Source organism: Hypanus sabinus, chromosome 23, assembly GCF_030144855.1.
Source record: "Hypanus sabinus isolate sHypSab1 chromosome 23, sHypSab1.hap1, whole genome shotgun sequence".
Lineage (NCBI taxonomy): Eukaryota > Metazoa > Chordata > Chondrichthyes > Myliobatiformes > Dasyatidae > Hypanus > Hypanus sabinus.
In genome coordinates, this window is record NC_082728.1 from 12,343,937 (window position 1) to 12,371,014 (window position 27,078).

At 39.2% G+C, this 27,078-nt stretch overlaps 1 protein-coding gene across 1 annotated transcript in view; it reads right to left on the minus strand.

Moving 5' to 3' along the window:
• The window catches only part of rptor (regulatory associated protein of MTOR, complex 1), a 499,208-nt gene that overhangs the window by 203,273 nt on the left and 268,857 nt on the right, over positions 1-27,078 (minus strand). The window contains exons 10-14 of the mRNA XM_059948392.1: positions 24,907-24,982; positions 19,897-19,998; positions 16,418-16,501; positions 13,970-14,080; positions 414-488 (exon numbers count right to left, since the gene is read on the minus strand). Of these exons, the coding sequence (XP_059804375.1) occupies positions 414-488; positions 13,970-14,080; positions 16,418-16,501; positions 19,897-19,998; positions 24,907-24,982 (448 nt within the window). The remainder of the gene's footprint in view (positions 1-413; positions 489-13,969; positions 14,081-16,417; positions 16,502-19,896; positions 19,999-24,906; positions 24,983-27,078) is intronic.

Below are 27,078 nucleotides of genomic sequence, written 5' to 3' on the forward strand. Positions count from 1 at the left end.
TTAATATATATTGCTTAATTATTTATTATTACTATTATTTCTTTCTTTTTGTATTTGCACAGTTTGTTGTCTTTTGTACACTGGTTGAACACCCAGTTAGTGTGTTCTTTCATTGATTCTATTATGGTTACTCTTCTATAATGGATTTACTGAGTATGCCCACAAGAAAATAAATCTCAGGGTTGTATATGGTGACAAATATGTACTTCAATAATAAATTTACTTTTAATTAACTTTTAACTTTAAATGTGTTTTTGATGATTAACTTATAGAGCAATTACCATTTCCTTGCCCTGCACAACAGAGGTAAAACTTGATTGAGAGGCTTCAACTTGCTGTAGAGCAGCAACTATTGTTTCTTGTTTTAAAGATAGCACTGGCATATGGCATAGAGTAATGAAAAAGGAACTCACCGGCATGTATGGGTCTGCCAGAACAGACAGGAAGTATTTGTGGCCATTATCTTTCACTAGATCAGCCTGGCAAGACTGAGAGAGAAAAGAAAACAGCAGTCGATAAAGAAACAAAACAATTCTAGGGGAAATTTGCCTGTCAATGAAATTGCAACAATAAAGTTATCAGGTTCTTATTATTAGCAGTCAGGCTGATTAACACATCCACTCATTAATACATCCCACCGCCATTACATATACAGCACCTAGTATCATTTTACGTACATAACATTTACTTGTAACTTGAGCTTTATAGGATTACTTTTACATTTATACTTATTGTGTGCTTTTTTTTAGCTTGTGTTTTTTAATGCTGCTTTAGATCCAGAGCAGTAATCATTTTGTTCTCCTTAAGAATGGCAATAAACAAACTTGATTTCCTCTCCTCTGGAATGGGTATACAACATGTAGACTATTTAATAGTCTTTTACCCAGGTTAACAGCCTATGCCAGGATGACTGCTTCAAATTAGCCACATTTTCATGCTACAATCAATAATAATGCAACTTTAAAGACATAAGACACTGCTTATATAACTAATGGCCAAGAGATAGAAAGGTGAAGTACAATTTTGTTTCTTATAGTTAAATGAATTGAGAATAATGTTTATCTGGACAGTCACTCCAGACTAATTGAACAATTAATCAGTTCCTTCTTCAGGATTTTAAAATCATTTGCTAACAGCTATTGACCACTGAGTCATAAAAGTTCACGCTAGTCAAAATAGGCACAATTAATAACTTCATTTAAAATCATTTAAGACATATGCAAGAGACTGCAGATACTGGGATCTGTAGCCAGAGGGTGGTGAATCTGTGGAAAGCATTGTGGTAGCCAGGTCATTGGGTATATCTATAGGTTCTGGATTAATAAGGGTGTCAAAGGTATAGGGTTAGAAGGCAAGAGAATAGGGTGGGGGTGGAATTAATCAGTGATGACTTAACAGTGGAGCACATTTGACGGGCTGAATTGCCTAATACTTTTCCTATGTCTTATGGAATCTGAAGCAAATCATGTACCTTGCTAAGGGTCAATACATCTTTCAAATCCTTGACCTTATTTAACAAAAACAGCCCAAAGTTAAGACATGGAGGGGTAATTGCAACGTAATAATCTACATAATTGTGCATAAAACAATAAAACCAGGAGCCACAAACATGACAGTGCAGTGGACAATCCTTAAGAGTGGATTTATCTTACACTTCATATTTGTAAGTATACTAACTTGGTTACAACATACATCAAAGAGCAACACTGATTTACTTCATTACAATAATAGAATTATCATAATAACATAATAGAAGAAGCAATAAATCAGACTCTCCTTTGAGTTTTCTCTGCTGTTCAATAAGATCATCGGCAACCCTCCACCTCAAGTTCACCCTCATATTTGATGGCTACAGCCTCCAAAATTCAGGGTGATAGATGAGGTGTTAGTCAAATGTACTGCTTTATATTGTATAGTACTGAGCTCTTTTTGAGTGGCTTCAGGGGCATTCATTCAACCAAATGCAGAGTATTCCATCATGCCAGCAAACCAGTGCCTTGCAGATGGGGAGGAAAGGTCTTCGAGATGTCAGGAGAGTCACTCACCAATGGATACCCAGCTCAATGGACATGTGGTCCCTTTGCCACAACAAAGACTGCTTTCAGTTGAATTTCTGGTTTATGGAGAATCACCCTCCCCTCCCATAATGATAGTGAGGTACCTGTCAACTGTTATGATGGTAGGGTACCTGTCAACTATTATGCCATTATATGTCAAGGTTATTTGAATGTTGTTGTGGAAAATATACACACATGATATAGTTGGTAGCATATTGACATGGATTGGCTAGCTAACAACAAATTGACTGTACACATAAATAAACACAAGAGATTCTGCAGATGTTGGTAATCCAGAGCAACACAGACAAAATGCTGGAGGAACTCAGTGGGTCTATGGAAAGGAATAAAGAATTGATGTTTTGGGTTGAGAACCTTCATTGGGACCTTGATGAAATTTCATTGAGACCCCAACCCCGCACCCCCATTCTTCTGAACACAAAAATAATTGAAATCGTTCTTTTTTTTTTAAAACAGGAGGAATATAACTGAACGATACAATCTAAATGATTAAATAATGCAGAAGGATCTGGTTAATGATTCACAAAGGTTAATATGCAGAGGCTGCAAATAATTAGAGTAGCTAACAGAATGGTATCACTTGTTGCTTGGGAGTTCAATATCGAAGTTGGGAGATTATTCTTCAGTTAAGTAGGGCATTGGTGAGACCACAGCATATAGTACTGGTATCCTTATTGGGGAAAGAATATTAATCATTTGGAAGTTGTTTATCACACCACTTCTTGGAATGTCTACTAGGTAAATACTCAGTGGACTGGGATTGTATCTGCTAGCGTCCAGGTTAACATCAGGTGATCTTCCTAAAATAAAAGACCCTGAAGGATCTTAACATGACAGAGGATGTTTCTACAAAACGAACACTTAACTTCTTGACTAAAGCCACAAGAGATTCAACATCCTTTGTGGATTCTAAGCAGGCTGATTATTTTGCAAAAGTCACCTCTGGTTTTGTGAATGCATCTTTGCCTCAGTGTGCTGTCCCAGTTCCATGAGATGTAGTTCATTTGCTGTTAGGATCCTGATTTTTAAAAACAGATCAAAACTGACAGGAACAAGAACCAAGATTTGAAAGTTTGGCTTTCAAGTGAATCCCCATGATTAACTAGTGCTGAGGTAAGATAGCTTATGAAACATTTACATGCATCTAAAAACTTAAGACCATAAGATATAGGAGCTGATATTAGCTATTTGGCTAATCCAACTTTCCTCTCAGCCCCAATTTCCTCCCTTCTCCCCATATCCCTTCATGCCCAGACCAATGAAGAATCTATCAACCTCTGCCTTAAATATAGAAGTCTCCATTCTAAAGGAATATCTCTCTGTTCTGAGGCTGTCCTCTGCACTCAAGAGTCTCCCACTATAGGAAACATTCTCTCCACACCCACTCCATCAATGCCTTTCAACACTCAATAGCTATAGAGGACTGCATTTGAAATACAAAATCTCAAAGGTGAAAATGGAATCATACTGAATTCTAAAGACCGTCTTTAGAGTCCCTGATGGCAATCATTATTTGGACATCCTTCAAGTCTCACTCATTGGCCCATCGATTCTGTTCTGCACATTACAATAACCATGCGTTGCAGTGGAGCATCCCTGAATACACAACACGTTGAACATCTATATGGATGGGCTACAGCAGCAGAAGACAGGACGTACCTAATAATGTGGCCACTGAGTGTAAATGCATGGAAAAGGTGGATAATATTAAATTTTTATATGTGCCATTGGATTGCAAAGATACCACTTTTTGTTATGACTGTTTGGGGAACACAGCAGCATATTTGTTGACTGAATGGAGTTCAATCAGTACAATGTTTAAAAAGTTAGAGGAAGAAAAGACAAAAGTGATTTGGGAAAGCTTAGTACGGCACCATTATTAATTCCCTAAACATCTGTTAGAGCAAGACTAATATTAGTGGAAGTGCTATAAGCCATGTATCAGAGAACTATTATTTAAGACTCCTTTTTGTTCCACATAGTTTTGCTGTAACATCTGCACAAGTTAGAGATTGTGGCTCCAAATTAATAACTGGAAATCCGGTTATATATCAAATTTTTGGCTTTTCATGACAGGATAGGAATTATATTTTTTCTATCAAGCCATTCCATTCTCAAATTGGTGGCTATAAAATTCCTCATTTGTAAATTAAGTGGCAAGTACAACATTAAAGGTCACTGTGACGATCTGCATAAATTCTGATGACTGCAACGAATATATTGAATTTTCTGTGCTTTACCCTTGCCATGCAGAGTAATTATATTAAAAATAAACATGCAAATGTCATAGTCTGGTACCCAGAACTGATTTTTAAGCAACAAATTTTCTTCCATGTTTATGATTCACAGGATCTCCAACTGCACAAAGCTGGCAATCTTTAGATTTACATGTATGGTCACGAGCATTTACTGACTTATACCCAAATGAACAGAGAGGCTGCATTATTTTACTGAACCATACATTTTACTTGCTCCACTATAAAACTTATACCGACAGTTCAGATGAGAAGTTAATGACAACTTGACCTTTAACTTTGCACTCTACACTGACTACGAATAGAAATACGCCAACAATTCAGCATAAATTTCCAACGATAACTAGATAATATAAATATTGTCTGAAAATGTTTGTTTTTGCTTTATCATCTTTGTTTGTGTACGGATTTTTACTGATTCTATTTTCTCTCTCTGAGTGTCCACAAGAAAATGAATCTCACTGGAGTATGTAGTGAAATGTATTAACTTTGATGATAAATTTACTTTGAACTTTGATACTATGTCACAGAAGTTCATACATGAGATAATTATATAAAATAAATCCTAGAAACAAAACAATTCAAGTGTTAGAACAATCTGTTAATTCTGACAAAATAAATCTTGTTATCAGAATGTTCATGAAATTATCTTGGTTGATTTAAAGTATTTTAAACATCAACTCTACATTGTTGCTGTCCCTTTCCACACCAGGCGCATCAGGTGACAACCCTGTCGTTTCTTTAGCATTTTGTCTGTTTTTAACGAGGGCGAGTTGCTAGCTCAACACTCAACCCAGCACAGATGGAAAGAGTGCCAAGAGCCAGCCGAATTCAAACCCGTGACCACTCGCCTCGAAGTCTGGTGCGGATGCCACTACATCACTAGCCAGCTAACTCTACACTGATCGCAAAATAAAATTCATAGTATCAAATCAAGTGGCAATGCAAAATGTGGTTAAGGGGCTCAAAAGGAAGGATATTTGTTTTATCTTATGTAACACATACAAAATGCAGGATGAACTTAACAGATCAGATCAAGCATCGTCCAGCCTGCCCTGCTGAGTTCATTCAGCAATTTGTGTATGTGTGCTCCTCTGGATTTCCAGCATCTGCAGAATCTCTTCTGTTTATTGTTTTATCAAATTACAAAGGAGGCTGAGGCAGGCCATAGATTTATCTTATCCAGGGTAGCTTTATTCAGGATTTGCCATACTTCCTGTTGACAAACTGTATGTCAAAATGAAGTGACACAAATGTCATACAATTTCAACTGCATTGGCATTAAATTTTAACTCCACTATATAATTTGTATATATTGTCCTAAATTAGCAGCAGTAATTGAAAAGAAGCCAGATCCAATCACATTAAATTCCTTCCACCAATGTTAATTTGGTAAAGCAGTTTACTGAAGAGCTGATTGTGGACTTCAGGAAGGGTAAGATGAGGGAACACAAACCAATCCTCAGAGATAGATCAGAAGTGGAGATCTTCTGATCTCAGAAGTGGAGCAATTTCAAGTTCCTGGGTGTCAATACGTCTGAAGACCTAACCAGGTCCCAGCACACTGATATAGCTATAAAGAAGGCAAGACAGCGGCTATATTTCATTAGGAGTCATTTGAGGAGATTTGGTTTGCCACTTGACACACTCAAACTTCTACAGATGTAGCACGGAGAGCATTCTGACAGTTTGCATCAGTATCTGGTTTGGCGGGTGGGGGGGGGGGCGGTGGAGTGGCACTGCACAAGATCAAAGCAAGTTGCAGAAAGTTGTAAGATCAGTCAGCTCCATGATGGGCACAAGCCTCCGTAGTATCTAAGACATCTTCAAGAAACGGTGCCTCAGGAAGGCAGGAACCCCACCACCCAGGACATGCCCTCTTCTCACTGTTACTGTCAGGAAGAAGGCACAGAAGCCTGAAGGCACACACTCATCAATTTGGGAACAGCCTCGTCCCTTCTGCCATCTGATTTCTAAATGGACACGAATGCATAAACACTACCTCACTACTTTTTATTTCTGTTTTGCACTACTTATTTCATTTAACTATTACAAAATGATAAATGTTAATGTTTAAGTGGAGGTTTGAGATGAAGCAACAGCTCACTCCACTACAGTGGACATCAATCTGTTAAATAGATTATCACAAAAAAGTGAAGACATTCACCAGTTTCGTTTCAATTTAAACATCGCTAGCTCACAAAAATCAACTTGCAAACTATATAAAGGGAATATGCAAGTTCTGACCACTCCACTTCCAATAATATCACTTCCATGATGAACTTTAGACTTCCTGTTACATAATAATATCTAAATGGATTCTCTTGATTAATATCAACATCTGCAATACACAATGCCAAATATTTTGATGTTTTATGGCATCACAACAGCACTGAAAGTGATTTTTCTATAGAAATAAATTCCCATTAACGTGGGCCCATTTTGTTGGCTACACAGAGAATAATGCAAAATGGAAGGATCAACCTTATAAATAGTCTCTTCAATTGAAGAGATAAGAGCATGACTGAGGAGCAAAACACTTCCGCACTTTAGAGCCATAGTCAGGCATGGGGGGGGGGGGGGGGGGCTGCCCACTTCCATTCAGCATATGAGAACAATTGATCCCAAATGCATTAAAAGAGTACAAGCCCTTAATGGAATCTGAAGTAAACGTGGATCGATATTTGATCTAAAATGATCGTTTCAGTTTAGTGTAACTAATAAACAACTCATAATGGATGTTTATATAACTAAAATATTACCATGATTCAGTTTTCATCTTTAAGTGCACAGGAAATAAAAACTGTAGACACCAGATTAAGTAAACTTAACATCAAGTCACAACTTGCTTCATTATTTTCCATCCTCCCTAGCCAGCACCCACTCCCAACCACTGAAAACTCTAAATTTCAACAATGTGCAATCTTTCTCTGAATATCTGGGATCTTTGTTTGTAATTGAGATTCATCGCCAAGAGGCTGGCTAGGATGGAATCACAATCAGGTTTAATATCACTGGCATAAGTTGTGAAATTTGTTGTTATATGGCACCAGTACATTGATATACATAATAATAAAAACTGTAAATTATGGAAAGGGGGAGAAGCAGTTCCTGAATTGTTGAGTGTGTGTCTTCAAGCTCCTGTACCTCCTCCTTGATGGTGGCAATGAGAAGAGGGCATGTCCTGGGTGATGAGGGTCCTTAATGATGGATACTACCTTCTTGAGGCATTGCTCCTTGAAGATGACCTGGATGCTGGGGAGGATTGTGCCCATGATGGAGCTGACTTGAGTTTACAAAATTCTGCAGCTTATTTCAATCCTCCACAGTGCCCTCCCAACAATAGACGGTGACTGTGATGCAGCCAATTAGAATGCTCTCCATCTGTGGAAATTTGTGAAGGTCTTTGGTGACATACCAAATCTCCTCAAACTTCTAATGAATTATGACCACTGTCGAACCTACTTTGCAAATGCATCAATATGTTGAAACCAGGTTAGATCCTCAGATGTTGACACCCAAGCTTGAGTGTTTCCACTTCTGATCCTTTTATGAGGACTGATGTAAGATCCTTCTCTTAACCTTGCAATTCACAATCATTTTTTTAGTCTTACTGATGTTGAGTGCAAGGTTGTTGCTGTAACACCACTCAACTAGCTGATATATCTCGCCCCTGTAAGCTTTCTCGTCACCATCTGAAATTCTGCCAACAATAATTACGTCGCCAACAAATTTATGAATGGCATTTGAGCTGTGCCTAGCCACACAGTCATGGGTGTAGACAGAAGTAATCATAGATGCCTCAGCTGATGTAAAAATTGGCAATATTCCAATACTCACTAAGAATGCAAGAAGGGAAAGGAGTGTGGAAAGAATAGACAATTGGAGAATTCCAGAGGTACTGCTATCATCAGGCTGGCAATCCTGATGAAGGGTCTCAGCCTGAAACATTGACTGTTTATTCCCATTCCAAAGCTGACATGCTGAGTTCCTCCAGCAATTTGGATGTGCTACTCTGGATTTCCGGCATCTGCGGAATCTCTTGTGACATGTAATCAAGACACTTTGAAGCAGCAAAGAAATGCAATGACTGACACAATAAAAAGAAATGCAAGGTTGAGGATTAAAATGTCATGGTCACGAAGGGCATCTTGAATGACTTTGGCCCAAGTGGCCTTGCTTCCATATACTATATGAAAATGACCAAAATGCTATAGGCAGCAAACCTTGAAAAAGAGCAAAGAATGAATCAAATGTATAATGAGATATAACTGTCACACAGCACACACTTCAAGGAAATTCAAAAATTATGCTTAAGATCTTTCAGCAAAGACAAACCATAATAAGTACTCCTACACTTCAGCATACACAAGTACTCACTGCCAGTATGCTCTGCAAAAAGTTCAAAGAGAAGAAAATTTCAAAGCAGTCAACTAAAGATGTATGTCAATCCTTTATTCCCCTATAGAGCAGATTAATTACCATGAAACCCCAACTCGACAGCCACTGTAACAAAATTGTCTAAAAGAAAGTACTCAAATTGTTGGTGGACTGCTAAATCTTAGTAAGAAAAAATACCTTGAGAAATAAATCTTCTAGGGATTCATTTATTTAGGCCATCAAAGTTGTTGTGAAATTCAAGTTTCAAGATTGTTTATTGTCATTTTTTTTCAGTAAACAAGTGTAAATGAGAATGAAATGATTATTACTCTGGATTTGAGACAGCAAAAAACGCTTTCATAATAATAAAAAAATACAAAACTGTCACTTTTTCAAATGCTGCTTCATTGATTAAATCCTTCTTTCCAAAAAAGCAATTTTTAATCAAAGTTACCATGATATTCCTCTCTATGTCTCAGTACCCAAAATATTTGCCAGAGAATTCAGGTACATAAGGACTTTGTCAATTATCTATTAAAAAAAATCTTAGTTGCACTGAGTTCATTGACTTATTTGTGTTTAAAGTAATTAAGAGTTAATCATTAATAAAAATATTATTTTATTATTGTGTTCCCCATTATTTTTGTGTGATGCATCTTAAATGTTGAAAATCCCATAAAAGATAACTATATTCCTCTTTGCTCATCAGAACGATCAAATGAATTATATGGTACAGATAGGTCATGCAGCTTATGAAGTCTATGGAATATTCATTCACTATATAGGTACCTAATTTTATTTCACCCTCAATTCTTCTTATTCCTCATATTCATTTGCAGTTTCCCCTTTATCCCTTCCATTCTACTGTTCTCAACCACTCTACTTCATGACCTGGGGATAGCTCAAGGCGTCATAGAGACAATGGACTGCTTCTGAACTATAGTTATTGATGAAACATAGAAAATCATGTGCTCCACAAAGCAGCAATGATGATTCTGACTGCAAAAGAGCACAGGTGTTGAAATGTGAAACAACACAAGAGGAGAACCTCTCGAGGGAATTGGACAGTTGCCATTTTGGGTCAAGACCTTTAATCAGGACTCAGATGACTGGAAAATTGTTTGGATTAATATGGATCAACATAGTAGTTTGGTATCTGGAACAGGGCTACAAGTCTCAGTTAAAACCATGCTATGTTAGAACTGTACGCGCATGGATAACTCGTTTGAGGTATCAAGACAGTTCAGCAAAGAAGCTGTACCACACCTTAGTGTGTAGCTCTAGCTTTTATAATGATGATCTGTGTAATTGAAGTTTCTCTCGTTACTCTGTGGTGCAATTTGTGACTTCATTTTACTTAACAAAATGGAGTATTTCAAACTTGCACACTGAGATTCTAATTCAACAATTCCCATTCTACAAAGTTTATGTCTGTTTGTGTATGTTACTGGCCATTTCCACAACCAACCCAATTTTGCTGCCACCAACAGATTTATAAGCTGTCCCCCATATAACTTGTGAAATCATTGACAGTTTCCACCTACTAATAGGTATATTGAAAGCAGAGGTTGAAAGGATTTTGATTAGTAAGGGGGTCAAATGTTACGGGGAGAAGGCAGGAGAATGGGATTGAACGGGTAATAAATCAGCCATGATGGAATGGCAGAACAGACTCAATAGATCAAATGCCCTAATTCTGCTCCAATCTCTTATGGTCTCATATCTTTACTCAGTCTCAGTTTTCAGTCATGAAATTACTCATTCCCACATTCTATTCCACCTTAGCAGAGAGCACTGGAAACCATCAGGGGTCCTAAACAACCCTTCCAGGTGAGGCGACACTTTGCCTGTGAGACTGTTGGTGTCATTTACTGTATCCGCGAAGTGCTCCCAGTATGGCCTGCTGTAAACCGGTGAGATTCAACATAGATTGGGAGGCTGCTTTGCCAAGCATCTACGCTCTGTCTGCCAGAACAAGCAGGATCTCCCAGTGGCCGCTCATTTTAATTCTACTTCCCATTCTGATATGTCCATCTATGGCCTCTTCCACTGTCATGATGAGGCCACAATTAGGTTGGAGGAACAACACCATATATTTGTTTGGGTAGCCTCCAACCTGATGGCATGAACATCGATTTCTCAAAATTCTGGCAATGCCCCCCAAACCAACCCCCCTTCCCCAATTCCTATCCCCCTTTTCCCTCTCTCACCTCATCTTACCAGTGAACTTCCCAGCTCTTTACTTCATCTCTCCCTTCCAGGTTTCACCCATCACCTAGTGGTTCTCTTTTCCCTCCCCCACCTTTTAAATCTATTCTCAGTGTTTTCTCTCCAGTCCTGTTGAAAGGTTTTGGCCCGAAACGTCGACTGTACTTTTTCCATAGATGTTACCTGGCCTGCTGAGTTCCTCTAGCATTTTGTGTGTGTTGTTCAGATTTCCAGCATCTGCAGATCTTCTCTTGTTTGTGGATAAATAGCATCTACTCATTTAACCTTGAAATCATCCTCTTATTTCTTGAGTTCAAAGATAATGGTCAACAAGTGTTTCCATTTGCTAACACTTCAGTATTTGCTCTATTGTCAATACCAAGTTACTGCTCAATAGTTCTCAAACACACTAGATTATCCTTTCTTAAGTAAACATATTATTTAAACTATCTGTAGATCCACCAGCGCTAATGAATTAATTCACGTGCTTCCTCTGCAGATGCTTTGATGTTTGGATGTAATACGTCCAGTCCATGAGTCTGTGCCTTGGTATTTTGATTATTTTTGTGCTAAACAGTTTGTTCATTTCTAACCTCAGATCCTAATTTCATTCTCACAACCATCACTATGGCAAGGACTAAAGAAAAAAATGACTACTTCTGCCATTTTCTTATTACTGTCCAAGATCTTACCTTCATCTAATCTCAACTCACTTTTCCTTGTTTTGATATTTACGCCTGAAAGATAATTTTGCTAGCTGTAACATCCTATGATAACTGATTCCATCACTACTCTATACAATCCCACTATTTTTAAAAGTTCTTTCCCGTCTTTCACATCTGCATTCCACACAAAGTGCATATATACATTTCACTCAATATATCCCTTTAGTTTACGTTACTCAGACTCTCTCATCAGGTTAATTTGCTTTGGTTTTTAGGATAATATACATCTTGCAAGCTCCACTGAACATCATTTAAAATGCTTTTCACTGCAGCTCCACATCAGCATTTGGCAGTTCGGCTCATTGTTTCCTTACGTCTTCTCAACTGAATTGATAGCACCGGCTTTTCTCCACTCTGTTCTTCAATATGCTTATGTCTTTCTCAATTATTAGTTAAACTGACATAGATTATGATTTGTTTTGCTAGATGTTCTCCTACTCTAATTTGATCTCATTTATTCTAGAGACACAAGATGACTACAAATGATGAAATCTGAAGTAAGAAACAAGCATGTTTTCTCTCCACAGATGTGGCCTCACCTGCTGAATTCCTCCGGCAGTTTACGAGGAAGCATAACTTTAAGGTGATTGGAGGAAACTAAGGGGGGGGGGGGGGGAATAGGTTTTTAACAGAGAGTGGTGGATGTGTGGAATGCACTACCAGGGTTGGTGGTAGAAACAGATACATTATAAACATTTAAGAGACTGTCAGATAGGCACACAGATGAAAGATAAATGGGGGGTTATGTAAGAGGGAAGGATTAAATTGATCTTAGAGTAGGTTAAAAGGTCAGCATGATATCATGGGCCGAAGGGCCTGTACTGTGCAGTAATGTTCTATTTTATATCTTGCTTGTTGCTCATTTATTCCTGGACACAGTGGAAGAACTACTACATATCCTTAATCATCTTTACTCATCTCTTCCAATGTCAGGGTACTCTCCCATCCTATTATTGATCTTGATTCACTTCTCCAATTTATTCGCACATTTCCTTCTCCACATCTCTTCCATTATTAAAGAGAATCCCAAGGCATCCTATACATCTATCAAGAGGATTAGGATAACCAGGGAATGAGTAGAATCATTCAAGGATACAGGAGAGAACATGTGCTTGGAGACGGAGGATGTGGCTGAGGTCCTAAATGAATACTTTGCATCAATATTTACCAAGGAGAGAAAGTGGAGATTAAATAAGAGGGTAATGTTGGGTTCCTTACAAAAGTCCCAGGACCTGATAGCATTATTCCCCAGGTTGCAGAGTGGTTGGTAAGATACTTGAAGGGGGATCCAGTGATGGATTTACGATGGTCTGTAGGTGTGTCAGGACCATTCTTTCTAATGATTTCACAACATACGAGGTCAGTACCACTGATCTGTAGTCATTAGATGTGGTGGGACATGTCTTCTTGGGGACTGGAACTAAGTAGGCAGCCCTGAACACCGCCAGAGATGGAGGACCTTCATTGCTGCCCTGAAAGCCAGTGGTGTAATGGAGAGTAAGAAAGTCACTGTGGATATCCAGCATCTGCAAAATCTTGTGTTAAAGACTGATCTAGCAGCTTAGCAGCTGATTCTTATGACTGTTCAGGACTACGTACACTGAAGCCTTTCAGATTTTATAGACAATCAGGCAGGATAGCTGCAGTTTAGCCAGTAAATGAGTTACACAAGCTTACTCGTGCAGGTCTCAATATCACACCTAGTGGTACATTAGACATGGCTTGGTGAAGAGTCCAGAAAGTGGGTGCAAATTAGAATCGGTGTGGAAACTGACCCGATGTTTACAAAGGGAGTTATTCAGGAGCAGATGGCAGATGACGTAGAGCTGACAGAGCAGATTAGAACAAAGATTGACTCAGCAAAACATGGAAGTGCACAGCACGGCAAAGAGGTCAACAGCATCTGGATAAGTGGAAGGATTTAAGACAATACAAAGACATTGAATCATAAAATGGATATCATTCATGCACAAGAAAGCTATTGCCCTGCTGTTACTATCCTCATTCTCTTCCTGTCAATTTTTATTATAATTCCTCAGATTCTAATATTAAATGAAAGCAAAGCAATGTTGAATAATACTCAAGGCAAACACGAGGAAATCTGCTGTTCAGCTTTAGACTTACCAGTTTTCTCAGGATAATATACAAGAAAGACAACTACATAAGCATGTGGCAGAATAGAATTTGTATAAAAGAAAACTCACTTCACACAAATAAGTTTCAGTTCTTGAGAAATCTAAACAAAATCTGCATACTTTGCCCACATCCCACATGAAATGTTTTCCACGCATTTCCTTTAAAATGAAACAACGATATTACTCACACTATCCACAGCCAAGATTTTGGCCCAGATGAAAACAAGAAGTGGCCTCAATTCCCGGGCTGAACTCTGAAGTAGTTTCAAAACATATGGAAAAATACCAACGGATAATGCCTGTCAATGAAAAGCACACAAGTGTCAATAGTGCTAATAATAGTATCTTAAGCTTATATTTAAAACTTGGACCTGATTTCCAATGTATTAATACAAATGTTATGTTCTTCCAAGTAATGCTGCTATATTTTCCAAAATGAATTCTAGTAAGTTTTCTACTTATTTTTATTGGCGACACAGGTGTGTAGTAGTTATCACAAGAGTTTACAGTGCCATCGATCGCTGATCCAGGTTCAATTCCCGCTGCTGTTCTCCCCTTGACTCCGGTTAGCTGTGATGCTCTGGTTTCCTTTCCATTCCAACATCAAATACGTTAGGGTTAGTGAGTTGTGGGCATGCTATGTTGGCACCAGCAGCACGGCGACGCTTGCTGGCTGGCTCCAGCACACCCTCGGAATGTGTTAGTCATTGACACAAACAAAATATTTCATGGTGCTTCCATGTACATGTGACAAAAAAAAACAATCTTTATAGAATGAGAAGGCTCCAAGAAGATGGGAGAAACTGGGAGGGGATAGACAGAAGAGGTAAAAGGTTGAAGAAGAAGGAATTTAATAGGAGCAGACAATGGGCCATTCCGTTTTGTTATTCTGGCTTCTACCCCCTTCCTTTCGCAGTCCTGATAAAGGGTCTCAGCCCAAAGTGATGACTGTATATTGTCCTCCAGAGACAGTGCATGACCTGGTCAGATCCTCTAGCATTTTGGCTTGGTGGAAGGAGCCAGAGGGTGGCAGTGCGGCCTGTAACCAATGATGTGCTGCAGGGATCAGTGCTGGGCCCTCTGTTGTTTAGAAGATGTACTAATGATTCAGATATTAGATGGCACGGCTGGTGTATAAAACGACAATGATGAAGGTTGTATAAGTTTACACAGGATCTAGATCAAACAAGAAAGTAGGCAGAGGGTGAAGGAAGATCCTTATTTCAGATAAATTATATGTGATGTATTTTGGGAAGGATATACGCAGTGTAAGACAGGGTCCTCGGGAGTGCTGTAAATCAGAGAGAGCTTGAGGTTTAACACACAGTTCCCTGAATGTGGTGACACAGTTAGACAGTGGTGAAGATGGCATAGGGCTGTGGACAGAGCACTGCATACATGAGTCGGGGATGTCTTGTTGCAGCTATACCAAGTGCTGTGGAGACCGCAAATGGAATATACTGTGTGCAGTGCTGGAAGCTACACACACAGTGCTGAAGGAACTCAGTAGCTCAGGCAGCATGTAGGGATGCTATGATCAATGACATCTGTGAAATCTTTATTCCTCGACAAAGATGCTGCCTGACCTGCTGAGTTCTATTTACTTATTCTTACTTAGAGATACATCGTGGAACAGGCCCTTCCAGCTTAATCAGTCATGCCCCCCAGCAACTCAACTACTTTACACTAGTGCAGAATAATTTACAATGACCTGTTAACCAACTAACTGTACGTCTTTGGACTGTGGGAGGACACTGGGGCACCACAGAAGAAACCCATGCAGTCACAGGGAGAATGTACAAACTCCAGACAGACAGTGCTGGAATTGAAACGGAACTCTGATGCCCTGCAATATAACAGTGTCGCGCCAAGTGCCTCATTAATCTTGAGAAAGTGAAGAGAGGTTTCACAATGAAGTTGACAGACTTGAATAAGAAGGAGAAACTGGAGATTGAGGGATCACTTTACAAAGGTATATAAATTCATGAGGGGCTTAGACAAGATGAATGTCAAACTTCTTCTCCAGAGCAGGGAAGTCTAAAACTAGAGCACAGATTTAAATCCTTCGCTTCTCACTTTACAAGGAACCTGAAGTGTAAGTATTTCCACACAGAAGGTGGTGGTTATATAGAGCGAGCTGCCAGAGGAAGTACAAACTTAATAAAGCGGGTAAAATTTCAACATTTAAAAGATATTTGTACAGTTTCATGAATAGGAAAGGCTAAAGGAATTGTTGGCCAATTAACAGACGTATAAGACTAGCTTATGAAGGCACCTTGGTTGGCAGGACAAGAAGGGTGGAAGGACCTGTTTCTGTGCTGTATAACTCTATGACTATGATTAAAATCATACAAAAATAATACAATACCAAGACTGAACTGGTCTTTTAGATATCCGGAAGTGACAAATTGTATCTTATTTAAATTTATCCTCTTTAACTGTAAAACGGCAACGGAATATAACTTATCATAGTGTATCATGTCGTATATATCAGATAGCTTAGAATACTAGTGTTATTTGCTGTTTTTAACAGTGTAAGAGAGACAGAAATAAATGAACTTAAAAGAATCACCATATTCCCAAACTGAGGGATAAATGAGACTGTTGAATCCCTTATAATAGAATTGGATACATACTAGACTCACGGCCCAGGGTCCCAAGTCCAAAAACCTTCCCAACAAATCGAGTGCTCGCAGACGATGGACTTGGCTAAGCAATACCTAATAAAGGCAAAGGATAGAAAGTAATTAACAAGAGAAAACTGTGTTTCGTTGGGTACAGGAAACTTGCAGCATCATCCATTTTACATAATCAAGAAAGCAGTAGCATGGAGAGAAATGATGTCTAAACTATAGAATACATTTTGCTTGCATTTTGAACCAAAGTCCTAACAACAAGCTATCTTAATACTTCTGCTGAATACTGTCCTACTTATAAGTACAGTCATTTGAACTAGAAGGTTTACAGAGGAACTTAGGAACAGTATGAAACCATTCAGCCCATCAGGACACATCTACATTCATTAAGATCATGATTATTCCATCTGAGCATCTTTGCTCCATATCCCATGATCTTAGCCTAATATAAATCTACCATTCTGTTTTGACAAGTTCAATTGATACATCACTCTGATCATTTTGGAGGAGAAAATGTTTTACTACTGTGTTTTAAACCTATGATCTTTTGACAGAACCTTGAAAAGTTCTAATGAAAAGTCACTGGCTGAAAACTTTATAAACACAAGAGATTCTGCAGGAGCTGGAAATTTTCAGCAACACACACTAAGTGCTGGAGGAACTCAGCAGTTCAGATAGCAGCTATGGCCAACACCCTTCAGGAGTGACCCTTCCTCACCTTTCATGAGTAACCCTTCCTTACACCTGGTGGGTCTTGACCTGAAACATTGACTTTTTATTCCTCTCCACAGATGCTGCCTAAACTCCTGAGTTCTTCCAGCATTTTGTGTGTTGATCCAATAACATTAACTGTTTCTTGCTTCTTCATTGACACTTGAACTGCTCAGTATTTCTATCATTTTCAGTCTTATTTTAGACTTCTAGCACCTGCAGAATTCACCATTTTAATTATAATCCTGAATATTTTCTTGAGTCCACAGTCATGAATTATGCATATTATTGGATTAGGTCACCATGATTTCTGTGTATTTCGTGACTACTTCTTGCAACAGCTCATTAGAAACAATCTTATCATACTCCTACAGAATGAGCTGGCAGAAAAAAGAGATGCCAAATCTCCCAATTTGGAAGTTAAGCGGGAACAAGGAACAATGAAGGAAGGGAAGCAGGATAATCTAAATGAAATTTTATGGAACTAAAATTTGTGTAACATAATTGAAGTAGAAATGGCAGCACAGAAAGAAATGCCCTTCTTGGTGAAAATCTTAGCTATGCTGCATCAAGGAACTGTTATAGAAGGTTCCAACAGGAGGTTAGAAAGGCAGAGTTACAGATGTACTTGCAAGCATTATCTAAAAGATTATTTACACCCAGTACCTCAGAATGACAGGTACAGTTATTATTATATATTTCACTGAAAGGAAGAGAGGTTCTTGGAATAAAAGTTTGATAAACAAAATTCAGGCAGTGGCATGGAAAAAGATGAGCAACAGGGTCCCGTTATCGTCCGGAGGTTGATACTGAAGAATGAAGCCTGGAAGTCAGCTGAAAGTCGTAGCCCAAAGGCCTGCCCTGCAGTTGTACAACTGTTGGTGTGTATGGGTGGGAGAGGAAAAGGGCTTGATTCGCTGTGATCAGCTGAATATGGTGGGCATGCTATGTCGGCACCAGAAAGTGCGGCAGCATTTGCAGACTGCATCCAGCACATCCTCAGGTGCGTTGTGGTTAACACGAGTAATGCATTCCACTGTATGTTTCAATATACGTGTGATAAATAAAGCTGACAGAAGACTAGCTGTAGATCCTCCTTTCACTCTTCTGTTTATTTTCCTTCAGTCTATTCCCCTAGTATCAGCTTCTATCATATCTGATCTGATTACAACACCAACACCAGTGACTTAAGATGGCTTCTTCCTTCTTTCACCATAACTTTCCCTCCAGTTGGCAGGAGTCTTAACTGAGTCTTCTACATTTCCCACACTTCTGCACTCACCCCAAAAAAATTGGGTCCACTTGATTTCAATTTCTAGCCCATTCAGCTGCAACACTCCGCCAATAGATACATTTTCCCCTCCCAAACCATCCTTGTTCAGCATTTTGAACATACCATTTTTGGTCACCGTTTTCCCCGTCCACTAACTGCTCTTCTTCACTTGGCTCTTTCCCCATGTAACTGAGGGAAATGCCACTCCTATCCCCCTAGCCCTCCCCTTCTCACAATGCAGGGATCCAGAGTCCATCCAGGGGAAAAAAATGATCCACCCTCACTTCTAATATAGCAAATTTCATTTTTGCTTCACAGCAAGCCACCTCCGTGCTAGAGGTGCCAAACAGACACTGGGTGACTGCTTTGCGAAAGACCTCAGTTCAGTTCACAAGGCTGATGCTCAGTTTCCAGTTGGCTGACATTTTAATTCTGCATCACATTACTACCATACAACGCTTCTGTGTAGATTGTACTAGGACACTCACATCTCTCTGAATCTCAGAGCTCTGCAATCCATGGATGTTTAAATAATTGCATCTTGTTTCATTTTCCTGGCAAAATGCATACTGTACTTTTTTCTGCATTATTCTTTATTTGTCAGATCTTCGGTCAACCATCCAAGTATCAACACTCCTTCGTACTTTCCTTATGTCCTCGTCAAAACTTACAGTACCTTCCTACCTACCCTTCGGCCATCAGAAAATTTAACTTCAGTGTCTTCATCGACATTACTTATATAAATTGTAAATCGTTGAGGCTGCAGCATTTACGCTGGTGGGTTAGAAATAGAACTTATTATCTACTCTCTGTTCCCCAATAGCTAGCCATCATTTATCCAACCTATACTTGCCTCCTTTTATTTTCTATAATAACCGTTGATGTTTTAATAATCTCTGGGACCAGGGAGGACAAGGAGATATGAAGCAATGAACCTATGATTTACAATAAGGGAATTCAAGCAAGTTACACGAATCTCATGTGTTGTGCATTCAAATTCAATGATGGTATTTCACTAGAAGTGATCAATTAACCAAATACTCCAAACTATGGTTTTCATGCATAAAACATTAAATGATGCATTTCTCAGCAAACTCGTTGTAGAATTATTCTAAAATAAATTCAAAAATTGTGAGTTTTAAGGGCATGTACTACAACTATATTTGATCCAGTATATTAGTTAAGGGGAATGATTCATTATTTCTGATCACGTATCCAAGCATTCTTGAAATGGTAAACACTGATCATTTTTCTGATTATTTTACACAGTCTACTCACGGGATGTTATTGAACTAAAGTTTTAATTCTAAAACTCAAATATATAAAGTATAACAAACCATTGTATATTTGTTTATATATGCATTTGTCTTGTGCTAAATTAGAAAATTCTGAGCCATCCACATGTATCAGTTAAAAAATAAAATTAATCCACAGTCTTTCAGAGTTGATCTTATAACTTTCTGTTCCATCACAGACACTTCGCTATCATGCTCACCTGAAGAACAATTGGCAACTGCTCGGGGGGATTCCTGTTCTCGACGCCCATTGTCAGCCACACTTGGAATGCTGTGAGCTGCTCAGCAAAAAATGGACTGTGCTGCAACAGATATTTATGACAACAGGCATCATTGCAAAGATCTATCCTCTACTTAATTCTGCAAGTACTTTCTATGCCTTTATCAACCAAAACTTACAAGAACCTTAAAAGCATTGATGAGCAGAGGGATTCTGGGGACCAAGTTCATAGCTCTCTGAAAGTGGCTGCACAGGTTGCCAGGGTGGTTAAGAAGACATACTGCATGCTTGCCTTTATTAGTCAAGGATTGAATTCAAAAGACAGGAAGGGATATTGCAGCTTTATAAAACTCCAGTAGGCTGTATCTGAAGTATTACATTGAGTTCTTGTTGCCCCTGTTGTAGTCAGATGTCAAGGCTTTGGAGAGAATGACCAGGATGCTGCATGGATCAGTGGGGGTGTGCCATTGGGAAAGGCTGGACAAACTTGGGTTGTTTTCACAGGAACGACAAAAGCTGAGGGGAGATCTGAGAACGGTTTATATGGTTATGAGAGGCATAGATAGAGTAGACAGGCAGCACCTTTTTCCCAGGGTTGACATGTCTAATACCGGAGGGCATGCATTTAAGGTGCGAGGGGTAATTTCAAAAGAGATGTGAGGGGCAATTATTTTTTTTGTTTTACAGAGAGGTGGGTGCCTGGAATGTGCTGCCGGAATGATGTTAGAGGCAGAAACATTAGAAATATATGGATAGACAAATCCATGTAAGAAAAATAGAAGGATATGGACAATGTACAGGCAGAAGAAATTAGTTTAGGTGGCTGTTTGTTTACTAATTTAATTGATCTGGCAGAACATTATGGGCTGAAGGGCTGTCCCTCTGCAGTACTGTTCTACATTGCTTTTGAAAATGGGTAGGCTATGATGAATTAATTGGTAGTGAACTGAAAGCTCTAGGAGGATTAAAGGAGACGGTAAAAGGGTGACTTCAATTAGTAAAACTTGTTCTTTCTGCAAATATGGTAAAATCTGATTACTTTAAGACCATAAGACATAGGAACAGAATTCGGCCATTTGGCCTATTAAGTCTGTTTTGCGATTCCATCATGGCTAATCTATTAATTCTCTCAAACCCATTCTCCCACCTTCTTCCCGTAAACTTATTAATCAAGAAACTATAAACCTCCACCTTAAATATACCCAATGATTTGTGACAATAAATTCCACAGATTTACTATCCTATGGCTGAATAAATTCCTCCTCATTTCTGCTCTAAAGGGATGGCCTTGTATTCTGAGGCTGTGCCTTCAGATCCTGGACTCCCCCACTATAGGAAACATCCTTTCCACATCCACTCTATCGAGGCCATAAGACAATAAAGTATAGCAGAACCAGGCCAGCTGGCCCATCCAGTCTGTTCTGGAATTTCATCATGGCTGATCTATTTCCCTCTCAGCCCCCGGTCTCCTGCTTTTTCCCGGTATCCCTTCATGCCCTGTCTAGCAGGATAGACAACGGAGAATGAGTTGGTGTTGTGTACTTGGATTTTCAGAAAGCCTTTGATAAAGTGCCACACACGAGGCTGCTTAACATGCTACACACCCATGGTATTACAGGGAAAATTCCAGCATGAATAAAGCAGTGCCCGATAGGCAGGAGGCAAAAAGTGGGAATAAAGGGAGCTTTTACTGACTAGCTGCCAGTGACTAGTGGTGTTCCACAGGGGTCTGTGTTCGGACCAATTCATTTTACATTATATGTCAATGATTTGAATGACGGAATTGATGGCTTTATTGCAAAGTTCACAGACGATATGAAGATAGGTGGAGGGACAGGTAGTTTTGAGGAAGTAGAGACACTACGGAAGGACTTGGGCAGATTAGCAGAATGGGCAAATAAATGGCAGATGAAAGACAGTTTTGGGTGTATGGTCATGTACTTTGGTAGAAGAAATGAAAGGGTTGACAATTTTCTAAATGGAGATAAGATACAAAAAACTGAGGCACAAAGTGACTTGGGATTCTTCATGCAGGATTGAATGGCTTGTCATATGAAGAGTGTTTAATGGCTCTGGGCCTGCACTCACTAGAATTTAGAATGAGGGGTGCCCTCATCGAAACCTATCGAATAGTGAAAGGCCTTAATAAAGTGCCTGTGGAGAGGATGTTTCCTATGATGGAAGAGTCTATGACCAGAGGACACAGTCTCAGAATTGACAGGCGTCCTTTTAGAATGGAGACCAGGAGGAATCTCTTTAGCCAGAGGGTGGTGAATTTGTGGAATTATTTGCCACAGGCAGCCGTGGAGGCCAAATCTTTATGCATATTTAAGCAAGAAGTTGATAAGATTCTTGATTGGTAGGGCATGAAGTGGTACGGGAAGAGGGGAGAAGATGGGGCTGAGAGGAAAACTGGATTAGCGATGATGAAATGTCAGAGCAGATGTGATGGACTAAATGGCCTAATTCTGCTCCTATATCTTATTGTCTTATGGACTAATCAAGAATCTATCAGTCTCTGCCTTACATATACCAAATAACCTGGCCTCCACAGCCGCCTGTGGCAATGAATTCCACAGATTCACCACTCTCTGGCTAAAGAAATTCCTCCTTATCTACATTATTAATGGGTGTCCCTCTATTCTGATGCCGTGTCCTCGGGTTTTAGGCTCACGCACCATAAGAAACATGCTCTCCAAATCTACTATGTCGAGGCCTTTCAACATTTGATAGATTTCAATGATGCCCCCTCCTCATTCTTCTGAATTCCTGTGGGTACAGGCCCACAACCATCAAAAGCTCCTCATAAGACAAGCCCTCCTGGATTAATTTTCTTGAACCTTCTTTGAACCCTCTCCAATGTAAGTACATGCTTCCTTATAGATAAGGGTCGTATAACTGTTCACAATACTCCAAACGAGGCCTCAACAGTGCCTTATAAAACTTTAACATTACATCCTTGATTTTATATCCTAAACCTCTCATACAGCCTCTCAAATGCTAACACTGCATTTGCGTTCCTCGCCATTGATTCAACCTGCAAATTAACCTTTCGGGTATCCTGCATGAGGACCCTCAAGTCCCTTTGTACCACTGACTTTTGAATTTTCTCTTCATTTGAAAAATAGTCTAGGCTTTTACTTCTTCTACCAAAGAGCATGACCATACACTTCCATTCACTGCATTCCATTCATTTCAATATTTGATATAGATTTCAATGAGATTCCTCTTCATTCTTCTAAACTCCATGAGTACTGGCCTAGAGCATCAAATACTCCTCATAGAGTAACGTTGTCATTCACGTTATCATTCTAGTAAACCTCCTCTGGACTCTCTCCAATGCCAGCACAATCCATTCTTATAAAGATAGGGGCCCCAAAGTTGGATGGGAAGAGGGCTAGTTATAGCGTTCCGAACTACTACATTGAATGTCTTTTTTCAATTGCTCATCAAAAAGAGAAGTGGAAGCAAGTGAAGAACATGCACAACAGGAAACAAAATAACATTGAATGAATCTCAGGCAAAATTTAAACAAATTTTGAATTTATGTATTTGTACATATTGAAAGGTTATGATTTTTAAAGGCAGTATTCTTAAGATGAAATTTTAATCGATCCTGGTAGTAATAGTGAGGGATCACCATGTTAAGTCTCATGCTCTCTTCAACCTGAGCTAATACTTTTTAAAAGACATGCAAATATTATCTTGGGGATGGTTATTAATCCAGTGAGTGCTAGCAACTACATTTGTAATGTCAATAATACAGAAAAGCCAGAGCAGGACACCTTGAGGTATAAGAAAATTAATGAGATATCAAAAGAAATGTGCAGAGGTGTTACCAAGACCTTGGTTAAAGAAGTGCATTTCCAAAATGATATGATGGAAAAACATTGAAAAATCAAAGGCACTAGGGAACTGGGAACCAAACAACATCAGTAATGTAGGATTCTTGAGTCAGTAGGAAAGCAGCAGCTTCAGAGATTGTAGTCAAAAAGTTTTAGAAGAATCAAAGATGCTTAATGGCATAGAGGGCAACATCAAAATGGAAGAGTTTAGCAGTATATAGGTCAAAGCAGAAGTGTTGTTAAATAAATCAGAACAGGGGTGAATGACAACAGAATAACTGGTGTCAAAGACAACAAGGAAAGAGGATAATGATGAGAACACAAACTTTGTGGTATGGTTGAAATCCCAAGCTAAACAATTTCCATGTTGCCAACAGGATGTGTGCATGTCTTTTGAAACAGCACCATCAGAATAAATTCTCTATGGCTGCTACTCAGAGATAATGTTTCAGGTTGATGACATTTCATTACAAGTTAGAAGTCCATTTCTTTTTTTGCCAAGCAAGGGGAAGGTGAACAAAAGGAAAGTCGGTCAGGGTGGAGTAAATCAATTCAAAATACTTCATATCAAAAGAATTGACATTGGGGGAAAAAATCTAACTTGCAGTACCTGCAGCAAGGCTTCCAATTTGTTTATTGCTACAAAAATGTGCTTGAAAAAATAGCTAGTTTCAAGTGGCTGTAAGACCATAGGACTTAGGAGCAGAAATGGGTCATTCAGCCCACCAAGCCCACACCACTGAAACCTACTGCAGAAACACTGAGAAGCTTCTGGAAAATGTAGAAAGTGCTACACTACTTTCACTAGAGCATTTACTGAGCAACTATACATATATATAGATGATTATATAAATATTCCAAGCAAGCATAGGGGTTAAACAAGAAAATGAGAAAAAATACCAGAATAATATCAATTCTACACACTAATCTAACAGTGCTAACATAATTTAGCATTTCATTAAACTCACAAGGGGAGTGTGCTCCCACCTAATAACCAATGACAACCATTTATGACACAGTTCAAGTAATCACTTTAATTATTCCAGATTATATTAAACAGAACAATTAGAGGATACTGCAAGTAAGATATTTCATTTTAAGAATAGGTGATTACAATGTTTTTTTAATCAAGACATCCAACTCACCCTGAAAGCTGTTCCCTCTTCTATAATGGTGGGTAGTTGGGAAAGGCAAATATCCACCGCGAGATCCCAAGCTTGCCTGCAAAGCAGTTCAGAAATTCAAACACTGAAGATTTTAAGAAAGGTATGTATTTTTTATTCTAGCTTCTTTTTTAGTGTTCCTTCTGCCCTCTTTGAGATCAAATACCTGACAAAATTTAGCCTCTGTTCCCTTAAGATCCAGTAAGAGGTAGCATGCTCAGACACAGCAGCTTCACAGAGCCAACCAAAGGTGCTACTGTCTTTTTTTAAACTTATTTCTCACAATCACAAGACCCTGCTGGACATTAAAAACTAAAGGAACTGCAGGTTAACCCCATTGGCGGGTTGCTCATTGGCAGAAGATCTGAAGGAGCTGGACTTGGCGTGGGTCGTGCTGCTGCCTACGTCAGGGAGGCATTGGTGCACGAAGGCTGTCTGCAGTCTAGCAGCAAGTGATCATCTTGGTAACTTTTTTTGTGATCACGAGACCCTGCTGGACATTGGTAGTATGGAATGCTGCAAGTCCTGCAAATCAATCACTGTTTGATTGGCGAACAGTGGGGCAGCTGCATGGTCTCAGTCGTAGGGAGGACTAAGCTTCAAACCACGGCATCACCGGTTTGCAGCCATTCAGGAGAGAGGCATCAGAATCAGTGTGCTCCACCAGCGCTGGAGGCAGTGTGGCATGGCATACGTGCTGTGTTCACTCAGCAGAAGACACGGTGTATTATGTTTGACTGCAGACTGCTGCATTCATGGACATAGGGCCTTGGAATTTTTTTTGTGTGACTATATTCTACTGCTATCTTATATGAACTGTGTGCGTCTTGAGCTGCGAATGACCACTGGTACTATGTTTTGCAGCCTGACTCTAGAGTAACGCTGTTTTGCTTGGCTATATTCATGTACGGTTGAACAATTAAACTTGAACTTGAACTCTACACCATTCTCACTAAGTTGTTGGGCAATTCTTTGTGCCATTCTCTTAACAGTGTAAATAATTCCAAATCCTTCCTCTTCTTTTCTCAAATCACAGTCTGTAACCCAACTTCAAAATTGTTCTATATTTATTGCTGTCTTCCCTCATTCCCAAGTCCTTCAGCACATTGTTAACGCTAAAACCTGTGCCTGGGTTAACAGCGTTTACACAAGAAGAAGGAATGGAACTTGCAGCAACCACTACTGCCCATTGCATCTGTTCCACCACTCTATTTGTGGCCACTTCCCTAACCATATACCACATTCTTAAGAGTCCAAAGATATCTATGTTTTTTAAAGCCAAATATCTGCACTACTTATGAGGCATGAACAATGTTAATTGTCTTCAAATAACATTGGAATGACTCCATTGACTGTGCCACAAATTCACGAGTAGCCAGACTGAATCACAGATTTAGGCAGGGCTGTGTCATTGCAACAAATCTCTTCTCATAGTTGTAATCTCCACTTTAAAAAGCTCCCCGCAGGACTGCAGTTAATTTACAAGATGAATGGAAAATTATTCAACTTTGTTATCTCCAGTTCAGAACCAAATTATGCCCATCGAAGTCTTCAATTTACAATAAATAGATGAAGCTTGCAGCATATGAAAACTCTGAAACTCATTTGATCTGTATCACTGACTACTTCACTTAAGGACGACCCTTTCAAGAAACACAGTGTGTCTGTTAATCTCTGCCTCACACACCTGTTGCTGCTATCTTCAACCATCATTTGTTACCTCTATTTGACTAATCCAAAGCACCCTTCACTTATTTCTATGTACATGTAGGGCCAAGCACAAATGTTATAATCCACATGTTGTCCATCACTTTTTTGCTCAGTAACACACATTTAAACCCAGTTCAGCAAGGCAATGATCTTAAACTTGTCTTCCTTGATGTCTTACCTAATCCAATCTCTGTAAGTTCATCTGGGTACCACATCATCTTCAGATTTCCATTTCAGGCCTGCAGATCAATCTGGTTTTAGTTTCCAAATTCTACGCAAGAAACTCTCTCTTTTAGGGATTTTAAAAATTACCTTTCTGGCCAAGCTGCTGGTCATCAGACTTAATATTCCTTCTGCAGCTCCATGCCAATTATTTTTGTAATATAGAACATAGAACACTACAGCACATGTTCCGCAGCCCATGATGATGTGCTGACCTTATAG